At 36.5% G+C, this 22,200-nt stretch overlaps 1 protein-coding gene across 3 annotated transcripts in view; it reads right to left on the bottom strand.

The window, feature by feature from the left end:
• Nucleotides 1-22,200, bottom strand: part of SLC9A9 (solute carrier family 9 member A9) — a 581,314-nt gene that overhangs the window by 190,164 nt on the left and 368,950 nt on the right. For all 3 annotated transcript variants that reach the window (XM_078432268.2, XM_078432267.2, XM_078432269.2), the window contains one exon: nt 13,272-13,425. In XM_078432268.2, the coding sequence (XP_078288394.1) occupies nt 13,272-13,425 (154 nt within the window). The remainder of the gene's footprint in view (nt 1-13,271; nt 13,426-22,200) is intronic.

Below are 22,200 nucleotides of genomic sequence, written 5' to 3'. Positions count from 1 at the left end.
TCTGTCTCAAAAATAAATAAACATTAAAAAAAAAAAACCAAAAAAAACAAAAAACAAAAAACTCTTTAAAGCCCCCCCAAAAGCTAATTGGCAGAAGTCAGAATTGAAACTCAGTTGTCTCATCCCCCCCCAAAAAAACAAAAACAAAAAAACAAAATAAAAGCCTTTGTGATTATTTCAACATATGCTAAAAATGCTATTAAAATTCATCTGACATTTTTAATAAAAGCTGTGATTAAAGCAGGGTTATTCAATGAGTGCTAGGTTCTGCTCAAAGGATATTAGCATGTATTTTGTTATTTAAAGTTCACATATTTAATCTTCGGAGGCAAATGCTGTTATCCCCATTTTATTCTCTAGGGCAAATGTCTAGAAGGGGTATCCTGAGTCATATGGTGATTGTATATTTAACTTTATAAGAATCTGCTGCAGTGATTTACAAGTTGGCCATACCATTTTGCATTCCCACCAGCAATGTTCCAAGTAATGTTCTAGCAATGTCCCACCAGCAATTCTTTTCAAATCTGTAACTTGTATTTTCATTCTCTTAACAATGTCTTTTGCAAAGCAAAATATATTTCAATTCAATGAAGTCAAATTTATCTTTTTCTTTTATGCATGATGTTAGTATTATAGCTAAGAATCTTTGCCTCATTCAAGGTCATGAAGATTTTCTATTACACCTTCTAGAAGTTTTATATTTTACATTTTGATCTATCGTCCATTTTGAGTTAATTTTTGTATAAAGTTTGAAGGTTAAGTCAAGATTCATTTTTTTAGTGTTTGGATATTATATTAAGTTTCTATTGCTGTGTAACAAATTACCACAACCTTAGAGGCCGAAAATAACACCTATTTATTAGTTCACAGTTCCGTAGATCAGATGTCTGGCACGGTGTGACTGGATCTTCTGCTCAGGGTATCATAAGACTAAAATCAACATATGAGCTGGGCTGAATTCTTGTCTGGAGGCTCTGGAGTAAACTCTGCTTCCAAGTTCATTCCTGGTGGTGGTGGAATTCAGTACTTTGTGGTTGTATGCCTATGGACGTCTTTTTTGTCAGGAATATGCTCAGAACTTAGAGGCTGCCCACATGCCTTGCATTCCTTACTACCATCTTCAAGCAGCAGCAGTGCATCAAATCCTTCTTGTGTTCTAACTCTCTGAATTCCTCTTCTGTGACCAGAGAACATGCTGTACATGTAGAAAGGCTCATGTAAACACTCCCCAGATAATCTACCTATTTTAAAGTCAACTGTAGCATATAATATAAACTAAGCCTAGGAATAAAATCCATCATATTAGCAGTTCCAGTAATTATGCAAGGCATGTACATCAGAGTGAGAAGGGACAGGAAATGTTGGGAGGCATTTTAGAATTCTTCCTACCACAAATACTCAATTACTCCAATACCATGTGTAGAAAATACTATCCCTACTTCATTGAATTGCCTTTGTACTTTGCTAAATCAATGAGTCATATTCGTGTGAGTCTATTTTTGGACGTTTTTCTGTGTAGTTGACTTGCTTGTTTCTTTCATCAGTACCACATTACTTGGTTACAGCAGTTTTATAGTAGGTCTTAAAATCAAGCAGTGGGAGTTTACATCTTAATTCTTCTTTTTCAAATTTGGTTTAGTTATTCTAGTCCCTTTGCCTTTCTTTCTAAACTCAAAAATAATTTATCTGTATCTACAAAATAGTCACCTGGAATTTTGATTAGGTTTGCATTAAATTTATGGACCAATTTATGGGGAATTCATAACTGTATTGAGTCCTTCAATCCATGAACATAGTATGGCTCTCCATTTATTTAGGTCTTTCTTGATTTCTTTCCTTGGCATTTTGTAGTTTTCAGTATACAGATCCTGGATGTGGATTGTTAGCTCTTTTTACTAAATATTTAAAATTTTTAGAGCTATTGTTAGTATTTAAAAAATTTGTTTCCAATTGCTCACACACACACACACACACACACACACATATATGTATATATATATGCACATACACATGTATATGTGCATATATATACACATGTATATGTGCATATATATATATACATATATATATGCATATATATATATACATATATATATGCATATATATATATATATATATATATATATATATATATATATATAGATACAGAGTTTTTGGGTATTGATCTTGTATCCTAGAACCTTGTTACATACTCGTTTATTATTTCTAAAAGATTTTTTTTTGCAAACTCTTTCATTCTTCATAGATGATTATACTGTCTGCAACTGGGTGGTTATATTTCTTCCTTTCCAATCTTTATGAATCTTGCTGATTTTTATTGCCTTATTTCATCAAGTAGGATTACCAATATAATGTTGAATAGAAGTGGTGAGTGGATGTTCTTGACACATTCCTGATATTCAGAAGAAAGTATTCAGTCCTTCACTATTAAATATGATGTTAGCTATGAGTTTTGGTAGATGAATCTTAATCAGTTTAAGGATGTTTCCTTCTATTCATAGTTGTCTAGGAATTGTTTTTTTTTTTAACATGAGTGAAAATTGTTTTCTGCCAAATGCTTTGCCTGCATCAATTGATATGATCATGTTTTTCTTTAACCTATTAATATGATAGGTTTCATTGATTGACATTAGAATTTTGGACCTGTTTTTCATTCCTAGGGTCAATCTCATATAGTTGAGATGTTTAGTTTTTTTTTTCACATATTGCTGGATTTGATTTGCTAATATTTTGTTGCAAACTTTCGCATCTATGGTCATGTAAGATTTTGGTCTATAATTTAACTTTCTTGTGATGTTATTGCCTGGCTTTGATATTTGAGTAATCCTGGCCTCTTAAAATAAATTGGAAAAGTTTCTTCCTCTTCTATCTTGGAAGAGATTATTTAGAATTACTGTTATATCCTCTTCCAAAGAAGAATTTGCCAGTGAAACCATCTGGGCCTGTAGTTTTCTTTTTTAGAAGGTTTTAAACTATGAATTCTATTTCTTTAATGGATATAGGATAGATCAGTGTATTTCTTCCAGAATAGTTTTTGGAAGGTTGTCAATGATTGTTACATTTCACCTATTTTGTTGAATTTATGTTCATAGAGTTGTTCATAGTATTCTTTAAATATTCTTTAAGGTCTGTCATGATATTCTCCTTTCGTTTTTGATATTGGTGATTTGCATCTTTTCTCTTTCTTTTTGTTAGACTGGCTAAAAATTTATCAATGTTACTTATCTTTTCAAAGAACCAGATTTTGGTTACTGATTTTTCTCTATTCTTCTACTATCAATTTCTTTGATTTCTGCACAAATCTTTTATTATCCTTCCTTTTCCTTGCTTTGGGTTTAGTTTGCTCTCTTAATCTTCTAATTATGAGAGATTAAATTGTTGATTTGAGAACTTCCTTGTCTTCTAATATCAGCATTTAGTGCAACAAATTTATTTTTGAGCACTATTTTAGCTGCATCCCACAAGTTTTGGTATGTTGTATTTTTATTTTCCTTTACTTCAAGATATTTTTTAATTTCCCTTGAGTTTTTGTCTTTGAACCATAGATTGTTTAGAACTGTGTTGTTTAATTTCTAAGTGTTTGAAAACTTCCAGTTATTTTTTTTTTTAATTAATGTTTATTTCTTTATTTTGAGAAAGAGAGAGAGAGAGAACGAGAGGGAGAGGGGCAGAGAGAGAGGGAGACAGAGATTCCCAAGCAGGCTCCGCACCATGTGTCAAGTGCTGTGCACTTGAAAAGAATATGTATTGTTCTGCTGTTGGGTGGAGTGTTCTATAAATGTCAGTTAAATTCAGTGGTTAATGGTATTGTTCAGTTCTTCTATTTTATTGGTGATTATCTACTTGTTATACCAATTACTTAGGGAGGAGTATTGCAGTTTTCAACTAAGTTTGGATTTGCCTATTTTTCCTTTTGGAGGTACTTGCTTTTGCTTCATGTATTTTAAGGCTATGTTATTAGGTGCATACACATTTTATATAGTCATCTTCTTGGTAAGTTGACTCTTTTACGATTTTGTAATGTCTTCTTTATCCTTGAGAAATTTTCTTGTTCTGAAGACAATTTTGTCTGAGATTAATATGACCACTCCAGCTGTAGTTTGGTGTTTGCCTAGTACATATTTTTTAGCATATTTTCCACTTTTTAAATATTTGACCTACTTATATTTTTATACTTAAAGTGTGTTTCCTATAGACAGCATATCAGCATATAGTTGAGCCTAATTTTTATCCACTTTGATGATCTCTTTTTTTTAATTGATGTCTTCATACCATTTAAATTGAATATAATTACTGATATGTGAAGATTTAGATCTACCATCTTATTACTAGTTTTCTTTTTGTTCCTTTTTTCCTTCTTGTTCTCCTGCTTTCTTTGGAGCAACTCAAACAAATTTGAATTTGTTGTGTACGCCACATCATATATTTAATTTTTTACTGTATCTCTTTGTTTAGATTTTTTTAGTGGTTGATCTAGAAATTATAATATAAAATCTTTCACAGTCTACTTTGAACTAATATTTTATTATTTGAGGTGGAATAGAAAAAACTTACCACCTTTCAGGTCCCTGTACCCACTCCCCTTTTTTAAAACTCCGTAAGACAATGTTAAAATTTTTCTTATAACAATCATGTATATTTGAAATATATTAAGAGGAAAAATATTTTCTATTATATTAAAGAGATATTTACCATTTTTGTTGCTCTTTCTTCATTTCTATTGTTCGAAGTTTCCCTCTAATATAATTTCCCTTCCATCTGAAGCAATCTCTTTGGCTTTTTTTGTAAGAGCAAGTCTGGTGGTGAAAAATTTTATTCTCATTTTTGTACAAATTGGATAATTTCTAATAATCTACAAGTTCACAGACTCTTTCATCTGTCATCCTTTATTTTGCTGTTAATCCAATCCAGTGAATGTTTCATTTTGTTATTGTGTTTTCAGGCCTAAAGTTTACATTTCTCTCTTTCCTGTACCTTCTATTTCTCTGCTGATTTTTTTTTCTCCATTTTTCCATTTGTTTCCATTGTGTTTGCTCTTCCTGGAGCCTGGTAGAGTAGCTGCTTTAAAGTCTTGATCCGTTCATTCCAAATTCTGTGTGATCTTGGGATTAGTATCTGTTGATTGTCTTTTCCCTTGTGAGATATTATGATTTTTCTGTTTTACATATGTTGAGTAATTTTGGATTTATCCTGGAAGTTTTGAATATTATGTTAAGTGACCCTGGATCTAGATACGTTACGTGACATAGGATTCTCCTATGGAGAATGTTGATACTGTGTTTTACCAGTCAATGAACCACATTAGGTCCGAGACACAAGCCTTACCAGCCTTCTGTTGCTGGTGCTTTCAATGTCAGTTGTTTCAAAGTCTTTGCAGTGTAATCAGATCTGTCCTGCATGTGCTAGGCACTGGATCTGTGCCATCCAGTGTCCAGTCTGGAATCTGAGTGATTCTCTACGTTGTAGCTCATTTCTCAAAGCCTTTGGTGTGCTATTTAGGGTCAGATATATGCATACACAACTTGGAGATAAGCTCTAAAATTTACACATGATTTTATTGGATCACTTTCTTGTACTCTCTCCACTCTACAATTTCTTCCACAGGGCTTTAATTTCCCTATATTACATGTTTCCCATAATTTTCCCCATAATATTGTGCCTACATCAGAGCTCAAGCAGTGAGAGGATTAAGAGAGAAAAAAATTCAATGGGAATTCTTCCCAAGGTCTCAGTACCTCAGTTTTTCTATTTGGAATTTTAGGGGTCTGTCCAACTGCTACTGTCATCACCACCACTGCTGCTTCAGAATTGCTTGGCATTGGGGTGAGACAGAATGAAATAAACAACAAAAACAAACCCATGGGATTTCCCCCATTCTTCTGACCCACAGGGGTCTCCTTCTCTGTTCCTTGTGCCCAGAAAAGAGCATTTCTCTTGCAGTTCTTCTTCCTTGTTGCATAATTCTTATCTTTGTACTGCTTTTGAGTCTAGGTCAAGATATTCCAGAGAAGAAAAAAAAAATAGGAAATTCACTGCTGGTTTGATAGTACATACTCTGAATTCTGTTTGTCTTCCTCAAACTGTCTGCTACTATTTACTTTTAAGAGCCCTTAGATAACTGCTACATGCATTCTGTTCAGGGCTTTTAGTACATTTAGTGAAAGACACATGAGGGAGTAAATATTATTACTCAATCTTGACCAGAACTGGGACCCCCTCCACAGACTTTTGAATAGCAAGATTCATCTATTAAATTTAAAATCACTTTTTTCAGACTTACTTAAAGTAAGATAACTTTATTGGATCATACTTTATGATAACAGGCTAATAAATTCTTTCCAACAGAGCAGAATGTTCATTGTTTGGTAAACTTAATAAATAGGTGAAGTTTATTGATACTGATGTTCTCAAGAGCATTTGGAAAAGATAAACAAGCACATGTCTAATGGAGGATAGCTGGCAGTGTGACGATAAAGCTGTTATCTCTGGAACCAGGAAGATTCTATACACAGAAAGAAAGCATATTAACCCAGATGATGGGGCGCCTGGGTGGCTCAGTTGGTTAAGCATCTGACTTCGGCTCAGGGCATGATCTCATGGTTTATGGGTTTGAGCCCCACCTCAGGCTTTGTGCTGACAACTCAGAGCCTGGAGCCTTCTTTGGATTCTGTGTCTCCCTCTCTCTCTGACTCTCCCCACTCATGCTCTCTCTCTCTCAAAAATAAATGAACATTAAAAAAATTTTAAAAATTATAAAGAACTCTGACAGCATTTAAAGCAAATTTAGGAGCTTCTAGTTCATATACTTGTTAGAAACCTAGGATATTTTTAGATCAACAACAATAGGTTGTGACTATTATCCAATATCTTTAATAGAATATGTCAAACTAGATTGATTTGAGCAATAAATATCTGGAGTTGTGGAACAGTTTTTAGAAGAAGCTACAGAAAAAAAGAACATAATTTTAAATGGGGGTTAAGGGTCAGAAATACAAAGTATAAGTCTACATTCAAATGAGTAAATTGGTTTTCCATGTTTCATGAAGGAAGGTATTTCTGAGGTCTGTCATGATGGAAGGTATTTCTGAGGTCTGTCAATTGATACAAATTAATATAAAATATTTAAATTAGTAAAAAATCAATGTAAAATAAATTTTATACAAATTGATAAGACAGTACAAATTAAGTATCAGGTAAGATTGTAAGCAAAGCTTATGTTAAGAAGAAAATAGATGCATGCTCTAGAAATAAACTTTCTGAGCTGTTGGATAATGGTAATGATTTTTGTGAGCATTTTTCTTTAAGAGGTTTATCATTTTGAATGCATAAATAGGAGCTGCCTACAAAATTGATTAATCTAGTTACTACTTAAAATGAACTAAGGTCCTGGGGCGCCTGGGTGGCTCAGTCAATTAAGCATCCATCTTCGGCCCAGGTCATGATCTCACAGTTTGTGAGTTCGAGCCCCGTGTTCTCTGTGCTGACAGCTGGGAGACTAGAGCCTGCTTTGGATTCTGTGTCTCCCTCTCTCTCTGCCCCTCCCCTGGTTGCACTCTGTCACTCTCACAAAAATAAGTAAACATTAAAAATTTTTTTAAAAAACTGAACTAAGTTCTCCAGAGACTATTTTTTTTTGTTTCCCATGTAAACTATGCTTTCACAAATACAATTAATTAATAATATTTATATGTATGTATGTGTGTGTATACATATGCCACAAGCAGTAAAAGAATGTTTGGATAGTAAAAGGCTCATAGTTGGTCATGTGGGTATTGCTATAAGAACATTTGTTGAGCACTTACTGTGTGCCCTAAATTCTTTATACCTGCATCATTTAATACTTATAACAATCCACAGAGGTAGGTATTCTTATTCCACTTTTACAGATAAAATTGAGGCATAGAGAGGCTGACTCTATTGCTCAGAATCCCACAGCTAGTAAGAGAAGGAGGCAAGGTTGGTACCCACACTGTCTTATCTCCAGTTTATGTGAACTGACTTACTACATTAGTATACCAGTGAGGCAAATTGGTAAACATGCATGAGACTTTGGATACTAGAAAGGAAACCCACCAGAACACAACTAGGTACTGAGGAGACTTAATTATCTGAATTCCTCCATTATATTATATGGACATTTTCTTAACTCAGTAATAAAGAAAGTCTGTGAGCAGGTGTATTTAACTCTGTTATTGTTTAAAATTAAAAAATGCTCCTAAGGATAGTTCTCTCATTATATCTGTGTGTATTCCTACGATAGTTGTTATTAAAAATGTTATAGTCAGTGGGTATAAATGATAAAGAAAGCATTCTAGCATGGCATAAAATGGGATGGGTCATAAACCAAAAATATAAGTTAAAATTTTAACAAAAATAGTAATAGTGGAGACATTGTGCTGTTATTTACTCTGCAAGGGACACAGGTTAGTGTGTTAATTTTTTGTGTGATATGTGGAAGAGGCTGACAAAAGGCTGACTTAGGATCCTCGAATGGGGTTGGGAGATAGGTGACAAATTCCTACAATTCCAAATTCCTATAGTTGAGGAAGACAAGCTTCCTCACTTGGCTACTTTGGACCAGGGTTTAACCTTGTTTACCTTTAACTGTTCTAGGTCAAAGAGAAAATCTGCACCAAGAAGTTTCTGTGCTGCATAAGCAAGTCAACACACTCATGATGGATGAAGATTTCCTGTGTTTGTTTTTAACAGGCCTGTCTTGGTTATAAAAGCACATCTCTTTTTCCCCAGAGGACCTGTTAATCAAGGCAGATTGCAGGCATCAGGAATAAGCTAATTTATTTAGGGCCAGAGAAGAATATGCTACTTGAGCATACAGGCCTTGGGCTTAGGCTGCCTGGCCTGGCGTCTGGCTCTGCAACCCAACAGCCCAACCCTAGGCCAGTTTGCCAGGACTTTCTCACCCTCGGAGGTAGCTACTATTATTATCCCATTTTATACATCAAAAACTGAGCCACAGGGAGGTTATATGACTTGCATTTTGTTAAATAGTATCTGGCACAGATTAAGTACTCAATAAAAGCTGACTATTATTGTTTGGAATGTTAGCAGCCAAAATCTGGAAGCTGTAGAAATCACCTTGCTGAGGGCACTTTCTAATGCTGTCTGGAATACAAGTTCTGTATTGCTCTGGTGTGTAAAGCTTTCTGTACTGTGGTTGAGATATTTTGAAGCATTCCTATATGGGGGGAGCCCAGGAAAGGTTTGCACTGGGGTATAGGTTCCATTATCATGTGCTTTGTTAGTGCCATACCCTAAACCTAGGATGGGGCTACCAATCCAAAACTGTTACTACTGCCAGAGAGTTCTGCCCTGTTGGTCTCCAAGGTTTTATTTGTAAGCTACATGTGTGGTCATTTGGTGGATAATCCTGTTTACTGGCTTCTGTAGGGCAAAGCCTGATACGTTTGATCTCTTTTGTTTCCTGGCTAACAGCAAAGCTAATCCTTGGAGTCTGAGGGTTGGGTTTTCCTCACCACCAATATTAATGTATTCTGCAAAAAGGAGGAGATCTTGATTCTAGTCAAGAAACCATTCTTCTTTCTTTTACATGGAAACCTCCAAAATAATCCTGCAGGAGTCTATTCTTTTTCTCTAGAATTTTGAGAAACAAAGTTCTGTGATTTATTTCAAATACTGCATTAAGAATATTTTATTGTTTTTTAACGGAAAATAAAATAGCTTTAGGACAAGAAGTTTGAATGTGCTTAAGACAAGACTTTATGAAGAATTTGTTTCATATATAAAGATCATTCTGAATTTCTCTAAGCACAGGATCCTTGCTGTTTTAAAGTCATTTCCATCAAAGTGCAATTCATATTAATACTGTCAATTGTTACCTGATATAAAACATTTTATCTGCATCCTACTGTGGTAGTTTGAGGCTAAATGGAAAATTTTATAGGGGTAAAAACTAACTCAAGTACATACCTAATAATTTAAAAGAAAAGATGTAGAATTAAAGGAAATCAAGAGAGAAAGGTAATGTGAAGTGTATAAATACATTATATACCAAATGAGGATGTCTGAGTGTATTCAATATCACATTTGCATTCCTGTTTCTTGGGCTTTCCATTCTTGTCATTTTATTAAAGCTCCAATTTACTTACATTCTGGTATTTTATGGAAAAAGTCTGACATGAAAGTTGGTTAATGAGACGTTGCTCTGTAAACAAGCAAAGCTTTGAAAAATACAGTCTAAATAATGGACCACTATCATTTAAAAGCTATGATGGAACTGAAGATTTCTTTGATAACATTGTAAATCATGACAGGGAAGTGAAGCGTATGATGATGGTATCACTAACACATGACTGAACCAAATCTATGTTATACTTGTGTGTCCATTTGTACACGCATTAACTTATGTTCCTATTCTTTAATGTTTATTCTATTATATTCTATTTCCCTCCCACTAATCAATGCACTGTGACTCTTCCTTCTCAAGTTAGGTCCGGCCTTCCTCCAGTACAGGTGTAAATAGTTTAAACCGAAGGCTTAGGTGTGCCTGGCCCTGGGCAACCCCAGTCAAATCTGGCAATATTTATTATCAGCCTCATCTTCACTTGGGGTTAGGAAGTCTAAACCAGTGGTTCTCAAGATGTGACCTTGGAACCAGCAGCATTAGCATTGCCTAGAATATGGTAAAATGCAAATTCTTGGGCCCTGGTCCAGACATATTAGGTCAGAAATCTGGGGGTTAATGAGTCCTCTGGGTGATTCTGATACTCACTCAAGTTTGAGAGTCTCATCTTGGTCTTGTTGTATCCTGTCCCTGGGTTGACTTCCTGGGTACTCACATATGTATGAATTTCGGTTTTCCTTCTTTGATTTCCTCATGACTGCATCTCTGATCTCTCTGGCTGGATTTCTGCCAATTCCAGATTTAACAGTCTAGTTCCCAGCTGAGATTTCCACCTTGCCTATTATACTGAAGCCCTGCCAGTTTCTTTCCCTAAATACATCACAGCCCTCCCTATAACCCTCTCCACCTGGCCGGTGGCCAAATCTGGCCTTGAATTGGGCCATTTGGAGCTAATTCCCTCTGGGGCCTCTCCATGATCTGACCGCATGCTGTGCCCCTCAGCAGGCCATAATAATGCTGGCTTAAGCTGACCTCCAGACCCCTCACCTGTGGATGCTATGGTTGACATCACGATCCTTCCTTATGAGGCTTTGTTGTATATAACCTCGGTAACCATTCTAACCTGCCTAAAGACCCATTATTAAACTCCCCTCTCCCTGCTGTTCTGGATATCAAGAGAGTGCATAAGCTATGACATCTATTCAAAATCAATGGATACCTTTGGAAAACACTATAGGAGAGTTAGGTAAACACTTTAGGGATAAAACATGCTCCTGATTTAGGGATGATTTCTTCAGGGTAAAGAAAGACAATATTAGAAAATAAGTTACATTTGAATTACTTTAGGAAAATGTTGATATCACTACTTCATGTTCTAATTATTCTAATTTACCTGATGGGGTAGTTAATACTTTTATCTTGTGGAGATTAGTATCCTCTAACTTTTCTTTTCCAAGCCCTAATATTTCCATGCCTGGATCCACCTACTTAAATTTATTTTCTAGAAACCTGAACACACCACTATCTTGATAACAGTTCACAGGGGACCCAGTGCTGTAGAGTTTAATGCAATATGTGTGCTCATCCATAGGAGCCTACAGGTAGCTACTACTGTGAAGGAAATTGCAGGTCACATTTATATGCCTAGAAAATAATTCAACAAGCATTTCAAAACACTCTCCATTCACCTTTGGTCAAAGCCCTTTTATGTGTTTAGCAATAGTCACAGTACTTACTTCAAGGAGTTCTTTATTTCCTTGAATTTGTTTTAATGCATGGCCACTTGGCCCAGTTTAAGCCTAAGCCCTCTTGTACTAAAACTCTGAGTCCTGTTTCTGCTTCCTCTTTGTCAAATGGATAGAAAATTATCAGTAAGTGCTTAACAAAAGGTAATTTACATTGTGGTTATATTCATTTAATGTTTCATGTAGCAATTATTTATTTAATACTGTATTGGTGCTAGAATAAGAATCTTTGAAAGAATCCTCTTGGAAGTCATTTGATAGTCAGATGGATCTTTTCCTATTAGATGTGACTGTATGGAATTGCCTTATAGAGATTGGGTGAGGACCAGGGAGGGGTTGCATGATCATCAAGATGTACAGCATTGAGAAATAAAATGTGATTTACCTAAAGCACTGTTACATCCTGGGATATGACAGGATATAACAGAACCTAGGTCAAAAATATACTTAAATAAAGACACTAACATTTTAAAATAGATTTATCATTTTTACAATTGGCACAAGCTATTCATTTTAATCAAATTTCAACCTTGTCTACTATACCAGAGCCCTGTCAGCTCCCTAAATACATCACAGCCCTGCCTTTAACCATCCCTCGCCTCATGGTGGCCAAGTCTGGCCTGGAATCAGTTGTAGTTAATTCCCTCTGGGTCATCTCCATGATCTGACAACCCCATGCTGTGCCACCCAGGAGGCCATAATGATGCTGGGCCTAAGCTGACCTCCAGACTCCTCACCTATCAATGGATGCCACTATCTACTATCAACAAATCAGTGGATGCCACTACCCATCCACTATCTATATACTTTAGGTTTATAGTGATCTTCTTCCAGGCACTTATTGGAGGCTCTGTGACTGAAGCTTCATTGCCTTTTCCTTTGAGAAACCATCTAACTCGTGTCTACATAGGATCCCTCTGACTAAACATATGGTTCACTAATCAAATATATTTAAGTATTTCCTGTGTCCCCAATTCTATCCTAAGTGCTTTGAAGAATTAAAAACAAAACAAATATACTTTCTCCTTGGTATTACAGTTTTTCTGTATAAATCCTATTGAATTATGAATATCTTGAGAACAAGACCTGTGTATTTCTCATTTTTGTACTCCAGAGAATACTACATTGTCTTCAATAAATACTGCTGAATGGAAGAATTCATAGATAAATAAATTCCTTTCTAGAGACAGACTGTAAGCAGACATCACCCTGAGAATTCTAGGACTCTTAGAAAAGTCAGTTCAGTTGGTAATAGGTCTAGGAGAGGGCAGACTGTTTCACCTTGTGAATGAAAGTCAACTTTACCCTAGGGAAAGTTAACATACAGACCTGCCATTGTACTCCTGACCAAATCAGCAACACCACAAATGAGACAGTGAAGCCATGCCTCGTAGTGACATCCTTTGCTGAATGGAGCCACTCACCTGATCTGAAGCCAAGTCAGCATGGGGGTTGTTCCTCCTCCAAAGACCCAGACTGTGAAGAACACGAGGAGCAGCGTGGTGGTAAACATCATTTGTTTGGGCTGAGATTCTGTGTCCCGAATAGCTAAGGCAAATGCTATTGCTCCTCTCAAACCTTACGGGAGGAACCAAGAAAGCATAAGAGAAAATGAACATCTGCATGAAACTCATTCTCATTTTACTAAATTTATCTTTTTGATTTTCTAACAAACGCAATTACTTTTTTAAATTAAACTTTTTGAGATAACTATAGATTCACATGCTGTCCTGAGAATAGAGACTTATCGTGTGCTCTCTCCCACTTTCTCCCCAATGAAAACATCTTGCTAAACAAGTACAATATCACAACCAGAATTTTGATGTTGATTCGGGTCAAGATAAGGCACATTCCCAGCACACTAACATCCCTCATGTTGCCCTTTTATAACCACATCTACTTCCCTCCCACACACTCCCTCCTTAACTTCTGGCAACCAGTAATCAAATCTCCATTTCTATAACTTTGCCATTTCAAGAATCAAATGGAATCATGAAGTGTGTAGTTTTTTTGGAATTGGCCTTTTTCACTCAGAATAATTCTCTGGATATTCCTCCAGGTTTCTGAACATATCAGAAGTTTGTTCCTTTTTATTGTTGAGTAGTATTCCATGGTATGGATGTGCCATAGTTTGTTTAGTCATCTATCTGGGGAAGGACATCTGGGCTGTTTCCAGTTTTATGGCTATTCCAAAAAAGGCTGCTGTATATATAACATAAGTGTTCATTGCTCTGAGGTAAATGCCCAGGAGTGTAATCACTGACTGCATAGTTTTAAAAGAAATTACTAAAATGCTTGCCAGAATGGCTACATACCATTTATATTCCCACCAGAAATGTATAGGTCATGCAGTTTCTCTGCATCCTAACCAGCATTTAATGTTGTCACCATTTTTTAACTTTAGTCATTCTAATAGGTGAGTGGTAGTAGCTTTATTGAGTTTATAATTTGCAGTTTTCTTATTTAAAAATTATTTATTTAGTTTTTTGGAGGGTACAAAATTCTTGTACCCTCCAAAGAGGGGGACAGAGGATCTGAAGTGAGCTCTGTGCTGACATGCTGACAGCAGTGAGACTGCTGTGGGGCTTGAAGCAGTGAGGCTGATGTGGGGCTTGAACTCACGAACGGCGAGATCATGATCTGAGCTGAAGTCGGATGCTCAACCGACTGAGCCACCCAGGTGCCCCAATAATTTGCATTTTGCTAATAACTAATGGTGTTGAATATTTTTTAATGTGCCTAGTTGTTATCTTTATACCCTCTCAGATGAAATGGCTCTTCATGTCTTTATCTCATTTTCTAATTGAGTTGTTGGATTTTTGAGTGTTGAGTTTTGAGAGTTCTTTATATATTCCAGTTTTTTAAAAAAAATTCTTTTTAATGTTTATTTTTGAGAGAGAGACAGAATGCAAGTGAGGGAGGGGCAGAGAGAGAGGGAGACACAGAATCTGAAGCAGGTTCCAGGCTTTGAGCTATCCCCACAGAGTCTGACTCAGGGCTTGAACCCACGAACTGCAAAATCGTGACCTGAGCTGAAGTTGGCCACTTAACCCAATGAGCCACTCAGGTGCCCCTATATATTCTAGATACTATCCTTTGTTGGGTGTATATTTTGCAAATATTTCCTCCCACTTTGTAGCTTTTTACTGATTAAGTCTAATCTGTAGATTTTCCTTTTAGGAATCATGTGTTTGGAGTCAAGTCTAAGACTTCTTTGCTTAGCTCTAGGTCCCAAAGATTTTTCCTTATGTTTTTAAAATTTGTTTGCAAAAGTTGTATAGCTTTACATATTACACTTAAGTCCATGATCATTTGAATCAATTTTTGTATAAGGTATGAAATTTAGGTTGAGGTTTTATTATTATTATTATTATTATTTGCCTGTGAATGTTTAATTTTTTCATTGAATTGCTTTTGCAATTTTGCTAAAAATCAGCTGGGTATTTTGTGTGGATCAATTCCTGGATTCTCTATTCTGTCCCATTTATCTCTGTATCTTTCCCTTATCTAATAGCCCTCCAACTTGATTACTGTAAATATATAGCAGGCCTTAATATTGGGTATAATGATTCTTATATTTTGTTTCTGCAACTGTTTTAACTATTCTAAGTTTTTTGCTTTTCCATAAAGTTTTAGAATAATATTGCCTATTATCTACAAAAAAATCTTTCTGGGCACAATTACTTTCAAAAAATCAAATGTGTGAGATAATAAGAAAAACCAAGCCTATGGACCACTGAAATTAATAAATAATTAAAAACTGTTTAAGAATTACGTTAGCCTGAGTACATACTATTATACTGTCTATAATCTAAACAACCTAATAAACCTGCTTTTTCTTGTTTTTTTTCTTCTTTAATAATAGTAAGTTAAGTGAATTTTTATGAATCCACATTAAACATATTTCCAAGAGGTATGTTAAAATTTCAAATCGGAGTATGATGATACAAGTAAAAACAGAGATGAAGGCTTTGAAAAAGAAGTAAAAGCACACATAGTAAAGTAAAAAAGTTAAAATGGAAGATCTCTCTTGGGTAACAAGACTTGTGAGACATTTATGGGCCTTGTTATATCAAGTAACAGGTCAAATAAACATTTATAAGGACAACAAGAATAAGTCTAACAGGTAGGGATTTGGCTGTTTTTATACAAAGGTTTGAATCACATACATAAGATTTCAATGGTCTATTTATTATAACATTTACTGCATCTAAATTTCCAAATTTTTATTCACACATTAAGAGAATTTTAGAAGTTAGACGCAGTGGGGGTGCCTGGGTGGCTCAGGCGGTTAAGTGCCTGACTCAGGTTTTGGCTTAGGTCATGATCAAACAGTTCATGAGTTTGAGTCCTGCATCGGGCTCTGTGCTGACAGCATGGAGTCTGCTTGAGATTCTCTTTCCCTTTCTCTATGTTCCTCCTCTGTTCACGCTGTCCCTGTGTCTCTCAAAATAAATAAATAAACTTAAAAAAAAAGAAAAAGAAACCGGACACAGGATAGAATGAAGAAAACTATAGCCTGGTTTATATCCCTGGCTTTCCAACTTAGATATGATGTTCCTTTCTTATCTCCACACCACGAATATACAAGAGACAAGTGGCATAACACAAGATTCAGAGGGTTAGGCTAGAGAGACTTAACATATTTTGCCTGAAACGAGGAAGCCTCAAAAGAGAGAGGAACATGTACTCCGATTATAAAATACCTTCAAGGAACAAAATGTAATGGAGGAAGGAAATTATTCTAAATTTCCATGTAGACAAGGAAATGGCCTGAAGATAAGGGAGATAACATTTGAAGTAGATATTAATATAAAAAATTCTTATACATCAGAAATTCTGAACACTTGAGATGCCTGTACTTGAGAAGAAAAGTCCTCCATTAGAGATGTTCCTGCACTCAGACCCAGCTGGGAACAAAAGAGTAGGGATATTAATAACCCTTAATACTGGGGAATATTTTCATAATGTCCTCTCCAGGAAATACAAATGGTGTCATTAGGGAACAAAAACTAAAAGAAACTCTTGCAACAGACTTCTGTATCAGAGGAGAGAATTTATAGGTCAAGGTAAAGCTCCTCACAGTGTTTAATCACAGTACAAGATTAGAGATAGAAGGTAATCTTTTCATTTTCTCTTCTCTTCAAGCTCGCATTGCTAGAAACAAAGCAGCATTTCCCCAATTAGGTGGTGAGAATTAGAAATATTAAGTGATGACACTTTAAGTATTTCTTATTTTATTGAATATGTGTGTGTGTGTGTCTCAACTTTGAATTTTTGTGAGAAAGAAGAGAGTAAAGACTGGAATAACAGAAAAAAATTGTTACATCATGCTTATTGTAAACTCTTTCAAGTTAAGTACCAAGGGCAAGAAAGTATACAATCATTTCTTTTCCTAAATATGTTTAATAATGTGTTATGTTAAACTAGTGTAACTATGCTCTTAAATCTAAATTATCTATACACGAGCTGTTCTTGGTTTAAAACTATACTCAAAAGATAGCTGTTATCTGACTTCATAAGACATATCCTTTATATAAAACTTTCTATTTACAGGAGATTCAGTGTAAAGATCTTTGAAGAAATAAAAAAAGGAAAAGTTCAGCCACTGCCTTTTACTTCTGGCAGGTTTGAGATACATTGCTAAAAGAGCCAAACTCCAAAATGTTGACAAGAGGATGCTTTCTCCATGTGATGATCATCTGACAAACCACAGAAACAGGATATTTTTAGACAGGGGATCATCTGTCTGTAGCCCTGGTCAAATGTGCCACATACGGCACATGCCACTTGTGAGACAGCCTGGCACCATGGGAAGCATGGAACTGAGACAGGTGAGGTTATAAGTGGACAAAGGTAGGCTATTTTAGAACTCCAGATAAAAACTAGTGCCTATATTCCACTCATCCTTTATGATTCTGAAGTAACTTATCACACATTTTCACCCTAGACTATTGCCAAACCAATGGCCATTCATTGCTTCATTCAATATACATGTGTCTTAGTTTGCCATAACAAAATACCAGATGGGCTGCCGTAGCAAAATACCATAGACTGCATAGCTGCAGTAGCAGAAATTTATTTTTCACAGTTCTGGAGGTGGGGATGGCCAAGATCAGGGTGCCAGCATGGTGGATTCTGGTGAGAGTTCTCTTCCTGGCTTTCAGAAGGCTACCTTCTTGTGCAAAAGCAAGCTCTGTATGGTGTCTCTTCTTATAAGGGCAGTAATGCCATCACAGGAGCCCCACCCTCATAACATCATCTAAACCTAATTATCTCCCACAAACTCCATCCCCAAATACCATCATGTTGGATTAGGACTTCAACATATGAATTTGAGGGGACACAATTCAGTCCATGTGCTTTGTGGAGATTCTGTGTACACCTATCCTATCTACTTACCATGGATTTGGGAAACAGAGGGCTTTAGGATTGAAATAAATTACTTCACCTATCAGCAAAATACTAGAAATGAAAAATTAATTTTGACTTAGGAGTTTCTTTTAGCAAAACACTATTTCGAAAGAATATGTCCATTTTGCTTGGAAACTCAGAAAATCCAGAATTCATTGTCAAAACTTGTGTTTTGTTTTGTCTTATGGGTACACTGACCCTTTGGACTTACCTTTCTTTTTCTCTTTGCTTTCATCAACTAATGGAAATGATTCTATACCTTTGGGGGTTGATAGACTATACTATTACATTTTAGATGGGTTTACTTTGCAGAGATATGACATATTTCACATATTCGGTTGGAAAGTTAGCCTGATTTGGGGAATAAAAGAATTACCTGCAATTAAATGTGGTTTCATTTAAAATTGGCCTCTAAGGGATTCTTATGTTAATTATATTGATGTTCTATTCATAACAATAGAAGACTATTGAACTAAGGAAAGCTTCCTAGCAAGGACCCCTGCTGCAGAAAATATGCAGCTTCCTGTTTATCTTTAAAGAGCAAAACTGAAACTTAATCTGCTATAAATTTGCAAATGCGTTCTGAATGGTTGAAGGTCAGATACAGCTACATTTAAATCACAGGAATATAAGTACTCCCTAAGGCACTTTTACTAAAGGTACAAAACAACAGTCAAAAACTAAATTACTGAGCATTCACTATGTGCTATACATTACCCAAGACACAGTGGGTATATGCAATAGTGAGGAAGTTGGGGCTCCTCTCTTGCAGGGCCCATCGTCCTTCAAATAGGACTCTCTTAACAGGTAAATGGAGATAAGGTACATTAGAGGTGTAAAGTGTATATTTGCATGTACAGTCTGATGAAGAAAAAGATAAGATTTCTAAACCTCATGAGGGTCCAAATCAAAACCATTGTCAACAGATATGTAATGTTTAAGGAGCTGTAATCAATGGTGGGACACAAGAAGTCTTTGCGTACATGGTTTTCTATACCTGAGTCATTTTCTCCTATCCAAATTCTCTCCACTTCTTTCTTTTTACAACTCTCACCTAGACTTCACCTAATTCCAACTAATCTTCAGAGCTCAAATGAGCCACTGATTTCTCTATGAAGCCTCCTCAGAGGTCTGGGCCTGGGTTGGACTAATTTATGTGCCTAGTACAACCTGTGCTTCCCTTATCAGGGGACTTATGACATTACATTGCAATTGGCCAGTTATTGTTTATCCACAACACTTATAGCAATGCCAAGCACATAATAGGTGCTCAATAAATATTTATTGATCAATGAATGCATGAATGTTCTCTGTTTTTGATTCCAGATTACATATAGAAAAACAATTGATACCTTCTAGTTTAATGAAATGGTTGAGTAATTGTTTCTGCAAGTTCAGTTTCTGCCCTTTTATTATTTATTGAGACTCTTAAAACCTTATATTGAGAATCAAGAGACCTGGGATCTATTCTCAGGCCTGCTCCTAATATGTTGTTTGGTCATAGGCAGGTTGCGTTATTGGGATCTGTGTTGTCTCATATCTAAACGGAGGTTTTAAGATGAAACTTACGGTCTTTAAGTAGTAGTACCCATCAGAATCAGCTTGGAACTTAAAAATATATGTAGCTATTGATGCTAGTGTCCTGACTCTAGAGATTTGGATTCAGTGGAGAATGGGTTACATGATATCTCAGGCTCCTCTCACTTCTCACTGTACCACCTACGTCCAAGGCCCATTACCTTAGACCTTGACTATGCTGCTGGCCAACACTCTGGTACCTTGGCCTCACAGCCTCCATCCTCTCCTCCTTCCAGACTATATTCCTCTGAACAGTTACTTTAAAACCTAGCTTTATCAGGTTCTGATCAGACCCAGCAATTGTAAGTGGCTTCCCACAGCCCACAGAAACCTTTGAATCAGAACCTTACCCCACTTTTCCCTCCTCTTCTCCCACTGAGAATTTTCATACCAACAAGATGCTCTTCATCTCTTCCCATAAACAGTTGCTGTCCTTACCTCTGTGCCATGCCCCCACTGTCAATCCCTTTCACTTCTTTCTGCATATATTCTACCCCATGAAATTTCCCCAGAATACTCCAGTCCACAATGTTCTCTCTTTCCTAGAAATCCTTAGAAATCCTCTTTCTTTCTTAGAAATAAAACATATTGTCATGCCACTTGTATTAGTAAATGATATTCTGAAATGAATCAGTGGTTTAATTTGTCATTTACTCTCAACTCTTAGTCTTTTATAGGTTGGAATTACATCTTCCTTATGCGCACAGTACTCAAAACATGAAACTCAGTATATACTTATAAATTGAATAACTGTGTTTAGGGTGGTTAGGAAAGTCACTCTGGCTGGGTGATTTTTGAGCAGAGACTGTAATAGAATGAGGAGAAAAAAAAAATAGAATGAGGAGAGATCATGTGGGTATCTGGGAAAAAAAGCATTCCATGCTACGGGAACAGTAGATGCAAAGTCCTTGAGGTAAGGATATGTCTGGTATGTTCAAGTAGCAGCAAAGGGGCTGGCATGGCTGGAATGGAATGAATGTGGCAGGGGGTAGGGAGTGGAAAGAGATAATGCCAAAGAGGTAACAGAGCCAGATCATTCTGGGCTCTTGAATAGCAAGGTTTTTGAAATTTTTATTTTCTTAAAATTTATTTTATTTATTTTGAGAGAGAGAGAGGGAGTGTGAGCAGGGGAGGGGCAGAGAGAGTAAGGGAGAGAGAGAATCCCAAGCAAGCTCTGTGCTGCCAGAGCAGATACCAATTGCAGGGATGGATTCCACAAACTGCAAGATCATGACATGGGCTGAAGTCAAAAGTCTGACACTTAACTGACTGCGACACCCAGGCACACTGACTGAATTTTTTTTTTTTTTTTTTTGAGATGGAAAATTTCAGGAAGGTTTATGGCAGGGTAATGATATGATCTATTCTACTTAAAAGCATCACTCTGGCCCTGCTATCAAAAACTGATATTGGGGCACCTGGGTGGCTCAGTTGGTTGAGCGTTCGACTTCGCCCCAGGTCATGATCCTGCACTTTGTGGGTTCAAGTCCCGTATCGGGCTCTGTGCTGACAGCTTGGAGCCTGGAGCCTGATTCAGATTCTGTGTCTCCCTCTCTCTCTGCCCCTGCACTGCTTGCACTCTGTCTCTCTGTTTCCCCCAAATAAATAAACATTAAAAAAAAACCTGATATCAAGACTGGAGGTAGGAGGTCAGTCAGGAGGCTGCTGCATTAGTCTGGGTAAGAAATGAAAGAGAATCAGACTAGAGTGGAAGCATGGCAGATGCCTGACTAATTCAAAGGTTGACAATATTTGCTGATGGGTTGGATGAAGGGTATGAGAAGAAGACAGAACTCCAAGAACTTAAGGCCTGAGCCACTAGAAGAATTGGGGAAAACTGTGGGAAATGCATGTTGGTGTAGGAGGGATATCAAGGATACTGATCTGGCTATTTGAAATTCAAGATGCCTGTTGGTCATCCAAATGAAGAGATTGAGTGGGTAGTTGGATCTAAGAGTCTGGAGTTCAAAGGAGAGGTTAGTCTTTTTACTGGGGAGAGTGGGAAGATGGGAGGGAAGTTTGGAGCTTGAAAAGTGTAGGAAGATACAGTTTATTTTAAACCAAGTCTGTTCTTGCCTCAAGGCCTTTGTACTTGCTGCTCCTCCTGCCTCCACCTCCTCCCAGACTGCCCCTTGGCTGTTCTTCCTCATCTCAGTCCTCAGAAAGGCTGCTCTGACCATGCCATCCAAGTATCCTCCAGTTTCACCCAGGTCTTCTTTGCCTGTCTTTTATTGCACTTACCAACATCTGAAATAAATTATCATGCTTATTTTTCAATCTTTAAGATCCATGTCCCTTCACAAGAAAGCAAGCATGGTGAAAGCATATCTAGTGCTACTGGATGAATCTATGAATGAATGG

This window comes from Panthera onca, chromosome C2, assembly GCF_046562875.1.
Source record: "Panthera onca isolate mPanOnc1 chromosome C2, mPanOnc1 haplotype 2, whole genome shotgun sequence".
NCBI lineage: Eukaryota > Metazoa > Chordata > Mammalia > Carnivora > Felidae > Panthera > Panthera onca.
Note: the sequence above shows the minus strand (reverse complement) of the source record. Positions and strands in the feature narration are given on the sequence as shown.